At 41.5% G+C, this 19,195-nt stretch overlaps 1 protein-coding gene across 5 annotated transcripts in view; it reads right to left on the bottom strand.

The window, feature by feature from the left end:
- The window catches only part of LOC309639339 (serpin B3-like), a 97,170-nt gene that overhangs the window by 29,607 nt on the left and 48,368 nt on the right, over nucleotides 1–19,195 (bottom strand). Inside the window, exons 1-8 of one of the 5 annotated variants that reach the window (XM_082416394.1) lie at nucleotides 13,197–13,312; nucleotides 12,267–12,456; nucleotides 11,576–11,632; nucleotides 10,070–10,198; nucleotides 9,638–9,755; nucleotides 8,386–8,528; nucleotides 7,930–8,085; nucleotides 5,510–6,339 (exon numbers count right to left, since the gene is read on the bottom strand). The exons of 2 other annotated variants lie outside the window; for them this stretch is intronic. In XM_082416394.1, coding sequence (XP_082272520.1) covers nucleotides 5,935–6,339; nucleotides 7,930–8,085; nucleotides 8,386–8,528; nucleotides 9,638–9,755; nucleotides 10,070–10,198; nucleotides 11,576–11,632; nucleotides 12,267–12,456; nucleotides 13,197–13,297 — 1,299 coding nt within the window. In that variant the 5' untranslated portion in view covers nucleotides 13,298–13,312 and the 3' untranslated portion in view covers nucleotides 5,510–5,934. Of the gene's footprint in view, nucleotides 1–5,509; nucleotides 6,340–7,929; nucleotides 8,086–8,385; nucleotides 8,529–9,637; nucleotides 9,756–10,069; nucleotides 10,199–11,575; nucleotides 11,633–12,266; nucleotides 12,457–13,134; nucleotides 13,155–13,196; nucleotides 13,313–19,195 lie in introns of those variants that run through there. 2 more of the 5 variants (XM_082416392.1, XM_082416395.1) reach the window with 2 other exon arrangements.

The raw sequence follows: 19,195 nt of genomic DNA, 5'->3' as shown, positions 1-19,195 counted from the left end.
GTCTTTTGTCCTTTTGTTAATTGGATCCATGAGCTTTCTTATCTATTTGGATATGCTTTTCATATAAGGTGACATTAATTATCGCTGATGCCTGTCACTGGAGTATTAATGGAGATGGAGAGTTCTAGAGGGAAGAAGGAATTTGATTACATGGGATATTGGGTGCTGGGGATTTTATTTTGCTTCTCCAGTTTCACCCTTCACTGGCTCAACCTCCCCTGGTCCTAGGAGGCAGAGATGTAGGGAGACATAATCTGGGTCCTTCTCCTCTAGGGAACCTTGCATCTGGCCTGTGAGAGGAAGCAAGAGTAGACTCGCAGCTGGGTGAGTGCAGGGCGCTCGGTCACCTGCTTCCTCTCAGCGAGGTTGCCAAACAATGGCTGCATTTCTTTACCAAAGGCTGCAGATCTTATCGGGCAGCTTTTCTGCAGCTACAGCTACTTTCTCTGGATTTTGGTCACCATTCCTGTCCTTGCCATGTGCGTCTAGGGGTGGCAATGTCCCCCTACTGTTGCTAGCCATGGGTTGCTTCACCATCCTTTCTTGGTTTCTCTTAGCCCTGACTATAATTTGTATAGTCCCTTTGTTAAACTTTCCTGAATTACCCAATTTGACTGTGTCATTTGTTTTCTGCTAGAGCCTTGACTATTACGGTAAGTAAATGGCTTTGGGAAAAACATCTTGGAATGGAATTTTTGGGATCAGATTGGTCCCATACTGAGAAGAAATGTGCTGAGAGGAGATGGGGGAGTGGTGTAGGGCAAGGCACATATAGCACCAAATTCGGGATGGAGGCAAGACGTGAAGTGCAGGTGTAAGACGGGTGTTGGGACATCAGAGGCTGTGGTGCTTAGTAGCTATTGTGACAAGTTGTGGGATCAGCTGCTTTGTTATGATGGGCGTGGGAAAGTCATTCAGCAGAAATTGAAAAAGAATGTTAAGGGAGAGAGTAGGGTGGCAGGGAGAGAAGGAGAGGGAGAAAGAGAGGGTGAGAGAGCTTAGAAGGGAGGAAACTGGACAGGGAGAAGGAGAGACTGAAGCCGCTGAAGTGGACGGTGCGTCATGGAACCATGACAGTTCCCTGTATCTGAGGGTGGGAGCCCCCCCCTAAGGCCAACGTCTTCTAAAACAGTGGTCTTCACATGAGAGTGATTCTAACGCTGCCTGCAGAGCTGTTTCTATCGTATGAGATTTTCAACATTGCAAGTGTGTGTGTTCTCCTCCCCAAAATTTATCTGCCTAAAAATGTCCTGTGTTCACAGCGGCAGGTTTCCCAACTCTACCGCATTTCACAAAAGAAAAGCAAATTGTCACCTCCTTCACATCTTACTGATGAGAGGTGCCCGGGAGCAACAAAGACAAAGCTCTTTTACTGATTAATCAAGACACACAAACCCACTCATAGGGCTTCTGCCTCCCCTATTTTCTACCGATTCCTATAACGTGTAAAGAGTGGGATGTCAGAAGAGTGTATTTTAGCTCGCATTTAGGCATTCTGAATTAAGAATATACATAAATTAAGGCAAGGTGACAGTGGGAGTAATGACAATTTTTCAGTAATAACATAACTTCTTCTTCTCTTTCACTGTTGTCTAGATTGGGTTCCTTTGGAGACTCAACCAGAAGAGCACTTCAAAAACTACTGAAACTAAGTATGATTTTTCCACCCATGTGTTTACACATGACAAACTCTTTTCTGCTGTTCCTGATACTTAATCAGGCACAAGAAAATCGGACTACCATATGACCCAGCAATCCCACTACTGGGCTATACCCTGAGAAAACCATAATTCAAAAAGAGTCATGTACCACAATGTTCAGTGTAGCACTATTTACAAGAGCCAGGACATGGGAGCAACCTAAATGTCCATCGACAGATGAATGGATAAAGAAGATGTGGCACATATACAGAACGGACTATTACTCAGACATAAAAAGGAATGAAAGTGAGTTTATTTGGAGTGAGCTGGATGGACCTAGAGTCTGTCATACAGAGTGAAGTAAGTCAAAGAGAAAAACAAATACCGTATGCATACGCGTATGTATAGAACCTAGAAAACTGGTACTGATGAACCTAGTGGTAGGCCAGGAATAAAGATGCAGACATTGAGAACGGACTTGAGGACACAGGGGGTGAAGGGGACGCTGCGACATGGTGAGAGAGTAGCATTGACATATATACACTACCAAATGTAAAATAGATAGCTAGTGGGAAGCAGCAGCATAGCACAGGAAGATCAGCTCGGTGCTCTGTGATGACCTAGAGGGGTGGGACAGGGAGGGTGGGAGGGAGGCTCAAGAGGGAGGGGATATGGGGATATATGTATACATAGAGCTGATTCACTTTGTTGTACAGCAGAAACTAACACAACATTGTAAAGCAATTATACTCCAATAAAGATGTATAAAAAAAAAGAAATACCAAAAAACTGGAAAGTTTACTGGGTTATAGAGCTTTAAGATATTTTGGATAAAAGCCATGAAGAAAACCTATGAAATTTCATGCTGATATGGTTTGTATAATTCAACTAATATAAAAAATTCATTTCATCAATCCCATTGTAAATATTTTCTCCTATGGAAGTGACTCCTCATTTATATCATCTCTAAAAATGTTTAATGACTCAACCTGCTATTAACAAAGTTTAACATTCTATGTCAGATGCAGAACCAATGAGTGTTTAGCAGTATCCATATTTATCTTAAGTGAAAAAGCACAGAGAAATTATGCTGCGGTTCATCTCATCAAGATATGGTATTTCAATAAAATATTAGATTTCGTGTTTAATAAGTCTTCATTAAATTTTTGTATTTTTTTCTTCGTATTTCCCATGATCGTATTGCTCCGTTTCAAAGGTCTCTTTTGTATTGAGATGTAACTACTCTCACTCATAGTATAAAATTGTCATATAAGTGGAATTATATAACATGTACATTGTCTGTTCAGCTTCTTTTTTGCACAGCATAGTGTGTGGGAGTTTTATCCATGTTGCTGCAGGAATCAGTAGTTTCTTCCTGTTTACCTGTAAGTGCAATTCTTTTGTTTGTAATTGTTCACCAGCTGTTAAAAATTTGAGGTCTTGCCAGCGTTTTGGTTGTTAAAATAAGGCTTCAATGAACATTTGCATACTAGTCCTTCTGTGGCGAATGTATTTACATGCCTTGCGTAAAATCAAGGTGTGGAATAACTGGATCATAATTACTGGATCAGTGTACGTTTAACTTTGTAAGAAAGTACTGATGCATGTCTCTTTGTACACTTGAGGAAGACTTTCTCTAGAATTGCATTGCTCAGCCATGAAGATTTACAATTTTCAGGAGGGACATCACCCACATGGCAGTGTAGGAGACCCCAGCCTCCACTCCCCCTCAGAGGTCAACAATGAGACAGCTCTCCTTGAACAAAAACAGCTCACAAAGAAGAAATGGTAATGTGATAGAGGTGTCAGCCCAAGCTGTGGTGGTGGCCATTTTGCAGAAAATAAGTGTGTCAAATCCACACGTTGTACACCTTCAACTCACTCAATGTTATGGGTCCATTATATCTCAATAAAGATGGAACAAATAAAATTGCATGACTGTTTTCTGAAGTGGTTGCAGCTTTTGGGTCCGAACCAGTGGTGTAGGAGAGCTCTGGTTGATCTACATTCTCTCCACACGGGGTTTGACCAGTCTTTGTGTTTTAACTTTGGCCACTCCAATGGGGACGAGGTGGTATCTTGTGGGGAGGTCTTTTGTATTTACATGTATTTCTTTATTACACTTCTATTATATTTATTTTTATTTTTAAAACCACATAACATGTTGATTTTTACTACTTTCCATTCAAAAATAACTTTATTGATGTAAGATTGATATAGAAAGTGCCGTACATATTTAATGTATGCAACTTCATGAGTTTTGAGATGTGTATACATATGTGAAAGCATCATACTAATCTATGTATTAAGTATATCCATCACCTCCAAAAGATTTTTCCTGCCCTAAGAATAGTTATGTTTTAGGAAATAACAATTGTCAATACTTGTCCTTTATATTTTGGTGTATTTCAGGGTCATATCTTGGCATTCCTTTCTTCTCACTTTATTCTCTCCCAGTATGATCCCATATTTGCCTTTAGCTACAGTACCGTATTTCTCTCAGTATCTCTAAAATTTATATCATCTCTATTACTTACCAGTTCATATCTCAGTTCTGAGTTCTAGACTTTTAAATTCTTGACATGGGTTACAGAGCATTTCATGTTTTGGTAACAGCTCACCTCTTCAACCTCATCATGCACTACAATTTTAAATTTTCATATATTATAATATATTTCTAAATTACCTTTTCTATGTGTGGTGGGTCACTTGCACTTTGATGAAAAGAAGAAGAAAGGAAAAGTAACAAATGACAAAAATGACAAGAAAATGGGAGAAAATATTTGCAAATGAAGCAACTGACAAAGGATTAATCTGCAAAATATGCAAGCAGCTCATTCAGCTCAATATCAAAAAAACAAACAACCCAATCCAAAAATGGGCAGAAGACCTAAATAGACATTTCTCCAAAGAAGATATACAGATGGCCAAGAAGCACATGAAAGGATGCTCAGCATCCCTAATCATTAGAGACATGCAAATCAAAACTACAATGAGGTATCACCTCACACCAGTCAGAATGGACATCATCAAAATAACCTACAAACAATAAATGCTGGAGAGGGTGTGGAGAAAAGGGAACTCTCTTGCACTTGTGGTGGGAATGTAAGTTGATACAGCCACTATGGAGAACAGTACGGAGGTTGCTAAAAAAACTAAAAATGGAACTACCATATGACCCAGCAATCCCATTACAGGGCATATACCCTGAGAAAACCATAATTCAAAAAGAGTCATGTACCACAATTTTCACTGCAGCACTATTTACAATAGCCAGGACAAGGAAGCAACCTAAGTGTCCATCGACAGATGAATGGATAAAGATGTGGCATATATACACAATGGAATATTACTCAGCCATAAAAAGAAACAAAATTGAGTTACTTCTGGTGAGGTGGATGGACCTAGAGTCTTTCATACAGGGTGAAGTAAGTCAGAAAGAGAAAAACAAATATGCTGACACGTATATATGGAATCTTAAAAAAAAAAAAGGTTCTGACGAACCTAGGGGCAGGACAGGAATAAAGACACAGACGTAGAGAATGGACTTGAGGACACAGGGCGGGGGAAGGGTAAGCTGGGACGAAGTGAGAGAGTGGCATTGACATATATACACTACCAAATGTAAAACAGATAGCTAGTGGGAAGCAGCTGCATACATAGCACAGGGAGATCAGCTCGGTGCTTTGTGTCCACCTAGAGGGGTGGGATAGGGAGAGTGGGAGGGAGATGCAAGAGGGAGGGATATGGGGATATATGTATACATATAGCTGATTCACTTTGATTTTCTTTGTTATACAGCAGAAACTAAAACAACACAGTCAAGCAATTATACTCCAATAAAGATGTTAAAAAAAAAGAATGACAAGAATAAGTCATTGTTTTATTGATAATGTATTTCACAAAATGAAAAAATTTAGACATGTAAGGGTCCCATATATCACCTAAATTCAAATAAATGTGTCTAAGTGAATAGTTTTGAATAGTAGGTATAATTTCTGAAATAGGAGGTATGATATTTCAAACTTTGTAGAATATAGAGTGTTGAAATAACCTTTTAGAATATACTGAACATCTTGTCCGAAGAGGAGTTACCATGGGGAGACAGAGTAGGTTTACATGGGTTTGTAGAAAGAGAGAGACAGACAGACGTGATATTTCAACCAACACATTCTTAGTGATGACTATGAGTTTGGAAAGGAAAATGAATCAAAGAGAACCTGTTACTTCCAGCAATCAAAGTTCGGGAACAGCTCTGTGAATGTCCCCGAGTGTAGCCGCTGGCTAATCACATCTAAGGGGAAGAGACTCTGCCGTAGAAGAGGATGCTGTTGGTCTTGTTGTGCTTGATGAAGAACAGGAAAGGGTGGTCACAACGGAAACTGTCTGGAATTCGATATGACATTTCAACAATTTTTATTCCAGTCGCAGCTGCGGCCTCCGTGCCCTCCTCATTCACCTCCACAAAGGACTTGTGGAGAACTTTCGACACCACCAGACCTCGTCCCCCGGTCATGCCTGAGAAGTCAGCTTTCTCCTTATTGAAGGCATCCACCATCCCCAGGGCTCCCAGCGTGGCCTGGAGGTCATAGCTCTCCTGCACTTTGAACCGAGGTAGGTGTAAATCCACTTTTCTCTCCCTCATATTCTGTGGGCTCGTCCACTCTATTAACTTCTCAGCAGTGAGCTGATCTTCAAGCTATAACAATGGAAAAAGGAAAAACTGACACGATTGTCAGTGGACATGGAGCCTCCCTTAACATTGGATTGAAAGGTGGAAATCCTTTAACAGTAAACATAAATACAGGAGATTCAGTTGATATGGTTTTATCTGAGGAGGTAAAAATAACAGTGTCCTGAATATATATTATATAATCAAATAAATGTTCTTATATTTTCATGACTTTGCTATTTTTATGTATATATGTACACAATAATATATGCATATGTATAAATATCTATACAAATGTATATATGTATAATATATATGCACACATATATGCAACAGAATGGTGAAATAAAATTAGTTGTAGAAGATGAGCCATCCACTTCTTAGGCTTGTTCTCTATTTCGTGCTTCACTTTCCAATAACCTCTTGTCAATGTTCTTTCGTCCATAAATGTTTACATAGTGCATTTACAGCGTATAGCCTACTGTTATTCCTTTTTCTTGCCTCATTTATTTGTAAACTTTTCCTGTATGGATATATGTTTCTCTGATCAAGTTTACATTGTTACATAATACTATCATTAAATTGATATTCAGTATATATATCTTTACTTAATATCTTTTAAGCATTCACTGCATGTCAGTCCCTAACCTTACCGAAGGTAATGCAAACATGTACCATTTTTCCTCATTTAAAATTTTTCATTATTTTGAGCCACTTCTGTCCAAAAGCTTTTCCCATGTTTAGACTTGTTGTTATAGGATAAAATCCTAGCACTGAGAATCCCTATGTCATTGATAATGGGGAATTTAGAGCTGAAGCCGAAATATTCTGATGACTCTTCACATTTATTGCCATGTTGCATTCCCTAAGAATTTCCAGTGTCCAGTGTTACGAGATACGTATTTTGAGTGTGGCAAGTTTACTGCCGCTTCTGCATCATCATCCACTATTACAGTAATTGCTTATGGCCTTTCATGGAATGTCCTTTTATGCCAGATATTGTTATTGATATTTTTACATATTAACTTTATTATAACAATGCTAACAGGAAAATTCTATAATCACCCCCTTTTTTGAAATCTTAGCAATGAGGCTCTGAATGAGCCTTTGGTCCATTTTGAGCACTTAGGGACCAAATACTTCAAAATTGAAAAGTAGGCATCAAGATAATCTATTTGTCCACGGTCTACAGAAGCACTGTGAATTAGTGGGCAATATGTAACCACTTTGTTTTTTTAATTTCCTTATTTTACTTGTGAGTGAACTTGCAAATATTTCTGTGTGTCACCTATGTATGAGTGTTAATTTCCTTGTCTTCAAATGAGTGGACTGGAATATATCAGAGGTTCTTATGGTTGCAAAATAGTTCTGTGTGTATCTAGGCATATTTTTTTTGTGAACTGACATTCCATAGTTTCATCAGAATATTAATGTGACCTGTGAGGTACAGATACACTATTTGTATCATACTATGATCCCTAAGGTATTGATTTTATTTTTTTGTTGTTTGCTTGAGCTCTGCCAGCCACTAGCACCAGTCTATGAGCAGCCCGTTTGAGCAGTGTCTCAGCAGGAATTTTAGCAATAGTAGGCAGCATTGGAGGTACCAGCTTTTACCTTCTGCAGACCATCTACTTCATTGGGCAGCAGCACCATCATGCTTAGCTCTTTGCCTTTGTACGGTATTTCCAGGATCTTGACTTGCATGTCCTCCAGTGACGTGAAATTGAAATCATCGGTTTGTTTCATCATCTGCACAGATTTGCTTGTGTCCTGCAATAAATTCATGTGGCAAAAAATGCTAAGTGAGCATAAGTCAAAAAGAAAGATAATATTATTGTAATACCAAACACATCCTCCTTCTAAGAGATGATCTCGGAAATCTGTGAATTAGAGACAAGAGTTTCTCCAAGGACTCCCAAAGAAATAAAGTTAAAAAAAAAAAGACAAGAAAATAAGCCTTGACAAATTCTGTCTTCTACCCGCAGCAGCTATATATTAATCACTAGGTATTTAAATTTCACACTGAATGTGTAGCTATGTTATATTATATACATAATTTACAGACAATACCTTGTTCAGCCAAAATTTTTCCTCCCCAGTATTTTCTTTCTTAAATTTCTGGCACCACTGCCCTTTGAAATAGACTGCGTTCACCAGAACCAGAACGGTCAAGCTACCAAGAGAGTCTTTGGGAAAGAGATCCTTGATTTTTTCTGCAAAGAAAGAAAATCAAAGGTTTGTCATGAAAGGCACAAGTGGTTTGTCTGGAAGATGCTTTGAGAGTTACAACTGATGATTAAATATTCACACAAATCACCACATTAGGGACTCTGTGCCCGATTGTTCACAAGGTGAAGCTTTCCTCATGGCACCAGCCTGATGGAGTCGCCCTCATGCAGACTCCCCTTCTTCTGACTGGGAACGTGTTTGGTCTCTGTGGTGACATCAGTCACCTCACACTGAATTCTGATGAACTGATGTCAGCTGATCTTTCCACTGGTCAGTTTTCCCCCTCCCTCCCTACCACCCTCCCTGTCCCCTCAATAACCCCCACCCTCCCTTGTTTCCTCCATCCTTCCTTCTATTCTTTTCTTCTTCACTTTCTTCTTTGCTTTCTATTTTTTCAAACTTGAACTCACTACTCAGAGGAAATGGGCCTGAATGTTCTTTAGGACAAATGACATGAACGCTAAAATCGAAAACATGTACTCAGACACCATTTCCCGGGGTGACTTTGTCTTCATTTGCCAGGTTGAGTTGCTGTAGGTGTGGCCTGTATTTAGGATGGGAGGTAGGATATGGTGCATGGAATGGAGACATCATCCAGCCGCCTTCCGTGGTTGGGGAGGACAGCTGTGACCATGGCTGCAGGATGCGGGGATGGGGAAGCGGTCAGGCTGCTCCTGCTGCAGATGGCAAGAGGGCTGGTTTGCAGGAGAGCGGCTCGTTTCCCAGTTAACAAAGGATAAGGGAACCCTTTTAATATTATCTCTTAGGGATCATAATCCAGACGTTCAGCCTCGAATTTAAAGAAAAAATGCGAATCAACATGAAGTTTGAGCAGAGAGCTGGGATCCATAGAGATACTGTCGTCCACAGACTCAGCTGAGTTTCCACGTAGCTGGTCCTGGGATCCCTCCTGGGCTCCCCTTGTTTCTCTCCACACTGACGTGGACCATTCCACCCTCTGCAGTGCCCTCGTCCATCTTCTGTAATCTCATCTCACCCCGGCTCCTGGCACCCCATGCAGGGGCCAGCACAGCGTTCACACACAGCGGGGACTCTACAGTGATTTTTAAGGAGTGACTCTCTCATAACCTACCATTAGTTTGGCTTTCCACCCAGGAATTAATCATCTTCCGACTTTCTTCTGCAGCATTGTCAAAATCAGCAGATTCCACATTGGCTAGGTAAAATTTCTTAACATTATCCATGTATGCCTATGGCATGGGCAGGAAGAAAGGAGGGATTAAGAGTAATTTGACAGTAACTGTCTAGGTATTCCCAGATTAAACTGTGTTCAGTGATGACCAAAGAGAGTACCTGAAACGATCCTTATGCCCACTTCCCCGGTGGGTTGTCAGGCTCTGGGACACTCCAGTGGGGGGCGTCGTGGTCCAGGAGCTGAATGCCCCTGGGGCAAATGCTCCCCATGTGGGTCAGCCAGGCTCCTCTGCCTCTCCCTCCCCCATTAGGAGATGGGATCAGAGGACCCAGGATGCAGACCAAAGGTGTGACAGGTCATGAAACTTACCTGCAGAAACAGAAAAGTCTTTTTTCCATAGAGCCTGTTGGCTATGTTCAGCTCATAGGCGTCAGTGCATTTCTTTAAGTCAGTCAGAAGGTTTTGAAATTGATGATGAATATATCCTGGCTTTTCAACCTTCAAACACCAGAAAGTGAGCTCATTGGATTCTCATTGTACATAAATACTACAACCCCATAGGTCTGTGAGCTCCGTACCTAGAGTTTGGTATCCCCACGGACGACATTGGTTGCTATCTCCCCATATATGGTGTATTTTACCGGAAGTACCCTTCATAATCCTTCCATTCAATCTTCCAGGTAATTCTTCCTTCCTGCTCTAACACACTCCAGTCTTTTCTCTTTGGAACTAGAGATGCAGCACCATTCCACTCTTGGATTGTGTTTTAATTGTCTCAAATGTTTTGGGACCAGCTAAAACTTAAACTCCTTTGAGCTAGAACCATAGTGCATCTCTAACAGTCATCAACTGTATGAGAACATGACATTTGTATATTGCCCTATGTTATGGCATGAAGCCCTGTTTTACTCCTTGGAGGGATTACTTTCTAAGACCCCTTGATTGTGCTCTTTGGCTGTTCATTATGCCAGTCACTCTGAAGTAGGAGCAGTGTGTCTCTGGTACACTGCTAACAGCTGTACATCAGCATCTCTAAGTCTTTAGTTCAATTGACATGAAAACAAGAGAGTTCAGAGAACTAAGAGACTTCTCCAATAAGACAGAGCCAATTTTTCAACTCACGCTTATCTCACCCAGAACCTTCCCCTTGCTAATTAAGAGTTTTGGACTATTTAGGCTACCAACCATAATTCTCACTCAATCATTTTCCAAAAAATAGTTGATCATATGCTTATTGCTCTTACTCTAATTTAGGGGTTAATTAAAATTATATAATTTTAGCAACATATTGTGATTACTATAGTTATTATTATTCTATAATAATAATACATAACGTTTATGGGGTTTCTGTCATCCAGGCACTGTTGTCCCGTTTCACATGTAGTTGCATGTCTTGCAGCAGACTCTTTATTGCTCCTAGTTAATTTGTATGAAGTCAAATTGCGGCTCAGAGCAGTTGTATTTTGCCATGTTCCCCATTCCTGAACAGAAGAGCACAATTTGAAGCTCCTGAGTTCCCTGGCGGCCTAGTGGTTAGGATTCCGGGCTTTCATTGCCATGGCCCGGGTTCAAGCCCTGGCTGGGGAAGTGAGATACTGCCAGCTGAATGGCATGGCACAAAAACCATTCTTCAGTTTGCAGCTCCTTTGGGTTTCAGAACCCTTGCTCTTAAGAACATGCTACTCTTCTTTCAAGAAAACAAATATATAAAATAAATAAGTACATAATATGATATGAGAAACAACTCTGTCCAATCTATTTTGCTTAAGATGTCCCCTAAAAATTGGCCTTTCCCTGTTTATCTGAAATCCCAGTTTAAACTCTGACCCTCTTGGATATGTGATCTCCTTCTAGATTCAATGCTCTGTGACTCACAGTATCAACTGTAGTTCCTCCTTTTTTGTTCTCTGTGATTTCATTAAAGTGCAGGACCTGGAGGAGACAGAGAGTGGGACAAGGAAACTTTAGAGATCTATGTACCCCAGAGTAAATAAAAAAGAAAGAAAAGAAGGAAGGAAGGAAGAAAGAAAGAAGGAAGGAAAGAAAGAATGCAAACAAACAAAACAAAATGCCAAATCAAAAAAAAAAAAAAAAACAAACCCAAAAAGAAAGAAAGAAAAAGAACAAAGAAATGTTCCATGCAAGCATTTGCTCCTTGAAAAACACAACCTGCGTGTGAAAAGCACAAAGCTGGTTGATCACCAGCCAGTTCAAAGAATCCTGATTCATTTTCATCCATTGCTGAGGAAACATGTAAAGATGTCTCCCATGGATTTTAGTCAGTGCACCACTTCTACCTGAACGCTACCACTTAAAGCCTCACCTGTGGTCACTGGGCAGTTGTAGGGTTCATCCCAGCTCCCAAAGGAAGTCTCGGCACAGGGAAGAGATGGGGCGGATCACTGGGGGGAGAGCATATGCTCCCACAGCTCTGTACCCGCCCAGTCATGGGGAGTTTGCAGCTTGCTGTGCTACCCCTGGGGACAGCCAAATCTGTGATCATCTGCACAGAAGCCGACAGAGAAACCAGGACAAACTGGTAAATGTAAAGGAAGCTGCGACTTACCTTCTGGATTTGTGACGCCGTGTTTTCTCGGGCCCCCAAGGAAGTCATGGCTAAGGCTGACATGATACTCAAAGGGCAAAAGAAGATATTTTCCCTCCCTGATTGTCTGATCTGTTGGAACAGGTCGACTGCAAAGTGGTTGATTCCTTCACTGAGTGAACTCATGGTGGCTTGATGTGGTCTGGAATTCCTGGAGAAGCATCAAATTTATTTTATAATGAGTTTTTTGAAGGGAAGTTTAGTCTGTAATAAAATTTTCATAAGAAATGCCTTATATGTGGGTTGTGGGATTCTGAAAACTATAGCTTCCTTCCTTTTACTTTTAAAGCTTTTTTCAATGTACATGTATATACTTCATAATTAGAAGAGTATCGAAATAGTATTTAAAGAATACTTTTATGGGGACGTCCCTGGCAGCGTGGTTAAGACTCTGCACTTCCCATGCAGGATGGCGCAGGTTCGATCCCTGGTCAAGGAACTAAGATCCCACATGCCGTGTGGTGTGGCAAAAAAAAAAAAAAAAAAAAAAGGAGAAGAAAACTTTTGTGATAACTAATAGAATATCTTTTCTTCCTTACTGGCTGTACTAAGACTGGGGAGAAAATGCATTATAACAGATCCAAGGCAAAGATTGATGTGTAACATCCCACCATCTCTCATGAGGCACCTCTATGCCTTTTTCTTGAGGGATCTGTGGGTACTGGACATCCTACCCCCCAATCACACTTCCTTTTAAGGGAGCATTTGGTTTTTGGAAATAAATAAATTACCTAAAGATTAAAGGAGATGAAAAATTGTTTTACTTTTGCCCTGGCTATAGAATAAAATACAATCAGACAAAACAAATTAGATAAATGATGTAGCACACATCATTGTTATTATTTTCAGGAAGGATTCATGTAGTTAAGCAGAGCTGCTGGAAGCACTTACCTGTGAGCCTGGAGGCAGCAGAGGTGGGCAGACAGCCTGGGAGCTGATGTGCCGTGAATGGTCAGGTCTGGACTATATAACTCTCTCTTGCTGCCTCCCATCCCACACAACAACTGGTATTTCAAGTAAAGGAGCTTCTGATTTCTTCACCAGGCTACCCATCACCTTCATGAGCATGAAGTCTCTATGAGTAAAGGCAAGATTATTGTTCTATTCTCGTACGTCCTTTTCACCTGCAGAAGAAATTGTGACCTGCGATCACTGGCTCATATGAAATGCATGTAGGTGCCTTCCCAACACCAAGGAGAATAAAGTTAAATTGTAACTTCTTCACATGCCCTGAGCTACTGTGCCCAAGCAGAAATAACCCTTAAAATATCTTTCTTGTCTTACATGTTGAATTGTCTTTTAGACCACTTCTAACACCAACAATTAAAAAGCTTATATTTTCTATTTTATGTTCTGAAAGGGCTTCTCCAACGTGACGATTTCCTTCAGAATTATTCTGTATAACCAGGATAATAGCTCCAATTCTCAACTTAAGAGATACTGGCGAAGTGTCTCAGCAGTATGTGGAGAACAGGCATCATTTGCCTTCCCCTAAAGGCTGAACCTTGGCTGTGGTCCTCCCTGTGAACCCCATGCCCCTTGCAGCCAATCCCAGATGGCCAATGACTTCTAAGGTCAGTGGGAAGCTCATTTCCCTGCAGTGTAATCAGCTCTCAGTGAGAAGGACAATGGATCCAAACAGGGGCCATTTTGGTGGCAATATTCCAATTCTTTGTACAAAGATGTATCAGAAAAATAAATTGTTTGAACTCCAGAATTATCTCGTTTCTCGGTTAGCCTGCTATTCATTACGCCATCTTCAAATTCGTGGTCTTGAAAACAGAGTCAAATGCCTGTGAGAAAAAAGCAGGGAAAAGTGTTCTTTTGAATGCCATGGTTAAGTCTCTTATCATTGGAGCTGTATTCTCTTCGGGGCATGGCATTCTCATAGCAGAATAATATTAAAAACAGTTGACTTTTACTGAGGGGGGTATGTATTCACTCATTTCCCTCTTTAACACCTTATTCAGGCAGATCCCTTTGTTCTCCCCATTTCACAGATGACACAGATGGGGCCCAGAGTGGCTGAGCAGAAGCCCCGGTCTCTAAGTTAGTGAAGTGCACAGGTGAGGTATCCAGGCAGGCAGCTGGTTCAGGAAGCTGTGTGTGTGTCCACGCCCCACAGGGCAGTCTGATGATGGACTCTGGTCTTTTAGTGACATAACTCCTTGTGTCTAAATGAAAAGAACCTGTTTCTTCTGAACTTTCAAAAGAGATAATGTCCTCCCACAAAATCTGAGGTGGTGGGAATGGGTCCCCCAGATGCTCCCCTGTGGGCCCCCCAGTCACTAGGAGGGAAGGCTGGGGTTCAGACACTCTTTTAGGGCTCCATCCAGAGACCACCAGGGGCAGAGAGTGGGGAGTGGAATTGGGCTGGTTTCCTCGGTGGGTGTGACTCTGAGAGAGGGTCAGGTGCTCACTTTCTATTCCCTCACACTGCTCTATCCAGCTGGAATTTGGTAGGAATGGATCACTTTGAGAGGGGAAAAAAAGATGGAGAAAAGGAAGTGTTTTTCTCCAGAGGACACTGCTCCCTGTGGCATGGCTGTCAGGGGGGAGGGTTGCATTTCCAGGGTATCTGGCCCACTATCTCCCCTGCCACACGTGTGGGATGTTTGTACCGTGGAGCAGCTTTCCAACAGAGATTATCACTCACATACAGTCAGCCCTCCATATCCATGGGTTCTGCACCCACAGAGTCAGTCAACCAGCTGGAAAATATTTGGAAAAAGTTCCGGAAAGTTCCAAAAAACAATCCTTAAATTTGCCCCACACCAGCAACTATTTTACTTTATATTTACGACTCTTTACATAGCCTTTACACTGTACTAGGTATTATAAGAAATCGAGAGATGATTTAAAGTGTAAAGAGAATGTATGTAGGTTATGTGCCATTTTATATAAGGTACTTGAGCATTCCTGTATTTGGGAATCCTTGGGGTGTCCTTGAATCAGTCTCCCGTAGATCCCAAGAAATGTCTGTAGTGTAAGTTTCAGCTTTTAAAAATGTATGTCATTGGTTTTTAGGCCAGTGACAAGGTTGTGCAACTATCACCATGATCTTTTCCAGAATAATTTCATTTCTCCCCAGAGAAGCTCCCTACATAGTTCTTTCTTCCCCCTGGTTTTTGGAAACCACTAATCTACTTCTTGTTTCTATGGATTTGTTTATTCTGGATATTTCATATAAATGGGATTGCACAGAGTGTGGCCTTTTCTATCAGGCTCCTTTCACTCAGTATAATATTCTCAAGGTTCATCCATGTTGTAGTATAAAATGGTGCATTTCTTTATAGGACTCTATTATGCACCATTGTATGAAGTACCACTTTTAAAAAATCCATTCATGTGTGGATGTGCATTTGGGTTTTGTGTACTATTGTGAGTAATGCCGACATGAACTCTCATGCAGAAATTTCAGTGTTGACGTGTGTTGTAATTTCTCAAGCATTTACCTACGAGTGAAACCCTGGGTCAATGGCAAGTCTATGTTTGATTTAGAAGAACTGCCAGACTGCCTTCCCCAGAAGCTGCACCATTTATATTCCCCCCAGACTATGATGGCAGCACGTGTGTGTGCAGTTCTGATTCTCTGCACGTCTCCAGCACTTGTTACCGTCTTTGGTCCTTTTTAACACCTGCCAGGAACAGAGTCTGTAGTCTCAGCACGTCGCTTATTCACAGGAAGATTCACCTACAACAAGGTCCCAGAAGCACAGGGGATGGAGACACGAGGTGAAGGGAAGAGGAGATCTGTGTTTCTCAACCTGAAAGATGATTCTGCCTGATCCCCCAGCCCCCAGCCCTGCTGCTCTTAGGGCTCTTCTGTCGATATGTGTGCAGTGACCGCTGAGTGATACTGTAGGCCAACGATCCCTGAGCTGGGACCGGGTGGGGCTGAGTGAGGACGTAGGATTGAGGTCCCAAAATAGAAGGAAACGGGAAGAGAAAAGATCCAGGATGAAAAATGACAAACATGAGGAATAGGAACTTCTAGTCAAGGTTGCATCACAGACCACTGTCCCAGAGAGAGTGGAGGTCCCTGGAGCAGGAACAAGATGGGTTTCTTTGGGCTCAAAGAGAAAGGGAACCGACCCCCGTAGACAGAAGCAAGAAGCTCAGCCTGGTCTTGGAGGAAGAAATAGGGGGACAATGTAGGATAAATTGGTCTTCAAGGGAACTTTCAACTAGGACTAAATTCTGAGAGTAAACTTTCATGATTTTTCATGTAGAGTTTGGCTTTGAGGAAAAGACACTAACTGATAAGGACCAGGAGTTTGGTTAAATTTACAGAGATCTTGGGCTAGTTCAAATAGAAACCATATCATACTCTTTCCCCCATCTTTGAAAAGTGCTCCTGGCATGTAATAGACAAGATTATGGCACCCTGATGTCATTCAGTGTCACAGAAGCCTCAGAAATTATCAGAAGATTTTGCAAGTCAGTAATTTCTAACTTATGTCTTTGGGAATTTTCTAAATATACACCAACATCAGTGGTTCCAGGAATCCAGGAGCCCATTAAAATTCAAGAGGCAATCACACCTTCAAGAACCATCTTGCTATTTCTAATATCTTTATCTGTTCATCAAGAACTAGCTTCTCTGTTTTCCTAAACCTTATTTCCTTGTGAAGGGTGTGAAGATTTGTCAGCATTATTAAGTTGCAAATCCCAGGGAGCATTTTATTTCTTCTTTCTTACCAAGTATGTGCCTGTCTGCAGGCAAACTAATTAGGTGAGAAGATCCTTCAAGCAACCAACAATAGGATATCTGCCAATTACTATATTCCCTACAGATACAGATGTACACATTGAATAACATCTGAATAGGGTTAATAAACTTTGCTTTAATTTTCTCAGAGGAGAACCAACTGCAGTGAGATATAAAAAGATGTTAGTTAGGGAATTGGTCTCATACGTAGGTTTATCAAGGAAGACGGAGACAAATTCATAAAACATCCACCCCTCCCCCCATTCCCACCTTTCCAGGTCCATCCAAGACAGTCATCCTAATCCATGCTTTCAATCAAATCCAAGGCTGTTCCTTGGTGATCTCTTATAAATTCCCACCCTGTTTCATCTTGGCACTCCTGTTCTGCTAACCAGAAAAACCATTGCAGGCACTCCCTTTTTGTAAGACTGTCCCTGCTTTACCTGAAATATGAATTTTCCCCATGACTTCATGTTCCGTGATCTTTTCTCAGGAACAGCTCCTTACTACCCTATCTTCATACCATGACGCCAGGAAACATGGTTTTCTCTTTCTTTTGTTCCCACTGCCTTTACTAGCCATTGTTCTTTCCCTGTCCCAAAGCCTTATTTTAAGTTTCTGGCCCTCCAGGTATTTCACCTTGTGCCCACCTACCAACGTGTATGTTACTCCTTAATATCCACAGAGGAATCTGTTGCCTCTCCACCTTTTAGGTTTTCCACTTTATCCCAACTGCTTCCAATGCTGGGCGACTGGAAAACTTTCATTTTATTGGCAACAATTGAATTTATTCTTGTTTCATTTTACATCTCCATTCTAGTTGAATCTCCTCCTTTGTGAAAAAAAAAACAACTTTTTTGACCCTTAAAAAAATTAGATCCATGATGTTTAATATCTATTTGAAGATGTTCTATATATAAAGCAATATTAATTCTTGCTGATGCCTGTCTCTAGAGTACCAATGGAGACAGAAAGTTCTAGAGGGAAGAAGGAATTTGATTACATGGGATATTGTGTGCTGGGGATTTTATTTTGCTTCTCCAGTTTCACCCTTCACTGGCTCAGCCTCCCCTGGTCCTAGGAGGCAGAGATGTAGGGAGACATAATCTGGGTCCTTCTCCTCTAGGGAACCTTGCATCTGGCCTGTGAGAGGAAGCAAGAGTAGACTCGCAGCTGGGTGAGTGCAGGGCGCTCGGTCACCTGCTTCCTCTCAGCGAGGTTGCCAAACAATGGCTGCATTTCTTTACCAAAGGCTGCAGATCTTATTGGGCAGCTTTTCTGCAGCTACAGCTACTTTCTCTGGATTTTGGTCACCATTCCTGCCCTTGCCATGTGCGTCTAGGGGTGGCAATGTCCCCCTACTGTTGCTAGCCATGGGTTGCTCCACCATCCTTTCTTGGTTTCTCTTAGCCCTGACCATACTTTGTATAGTCCCTTTGTTAAACTTTCCTGAATTACCCAATTTGACTGTGTCATTTGTTTTCTGCTAGAGCCTTGACTATTACGGTAAGTAAATGGCTTTGGGAAAAACATCTTGGAATGGAATTTTTGGGATCAGGTTGGTCCCATATTGAGAAGAAATGTGCTGAGAGGAGATGGGGCACTGGTGTAAGGCACATGTAGCACCAAATTAATCAGGGATGGAGGCAAGACGTGAAGTGCAGGTGTAAGACAGATGTTAGGGCATCGGAGGCTGTGGTGATTAGTAGCTATTGTGACAAGTTGTGGGATCAGTTGCGTTGTTATGATTGGCGTGGGAAAGTCATTCAGCAGAAATTGAAAAACAATGTTAAGGGAGAGAGTAGGGTGGCAGGGAGAGAAGGAGAGGGAGAAAGAGAGGGTGAGAGAGCTTAGAAGGGAGGAAACTGGACAGGGAGAAGGAGAGCCTGAAGCCGCTGAAGTGGACGGTGCGTCATGGAACCATGACAGTTCCCTGTATCTGAGGGTGGGAGCCCCCCCCTAAGGCCAACGTCTTCTAAAACAGTGGTCTTCACATGAGAGTGATTCTAACGCTGCCTGCAGAGCTGTTTCTATCGTATGAGATTTTCAACATCGCAAGTGTGTGTGTTCTCCTCCCCAAAATTTATCTGCCTAAAAATGTCCTGTGTTCACAGCGGCAGGTTTCCCAACTCTACCGCATTTCACAAAAGAAAAGCAAATTGTCACCTCCTTCACATCT

Source organism: Balaenoptera physalus (assembly GCF_965194825.1).
Source record: "Balaenoptera physalus genome assembly, chromosome: 12".
Lineage (NCBI taxonomy): Eukaryota > Metazoa > Chordata > Mammalia > Artiodactyla > Balaenopteridae > Balaenoptera > Balaenoptera physalus.
The sequence above is the reverse complement of the archived record's forward strand: the minus strand, read 5'-3'. Positions and strand labels throughout refer to the sequence as shown.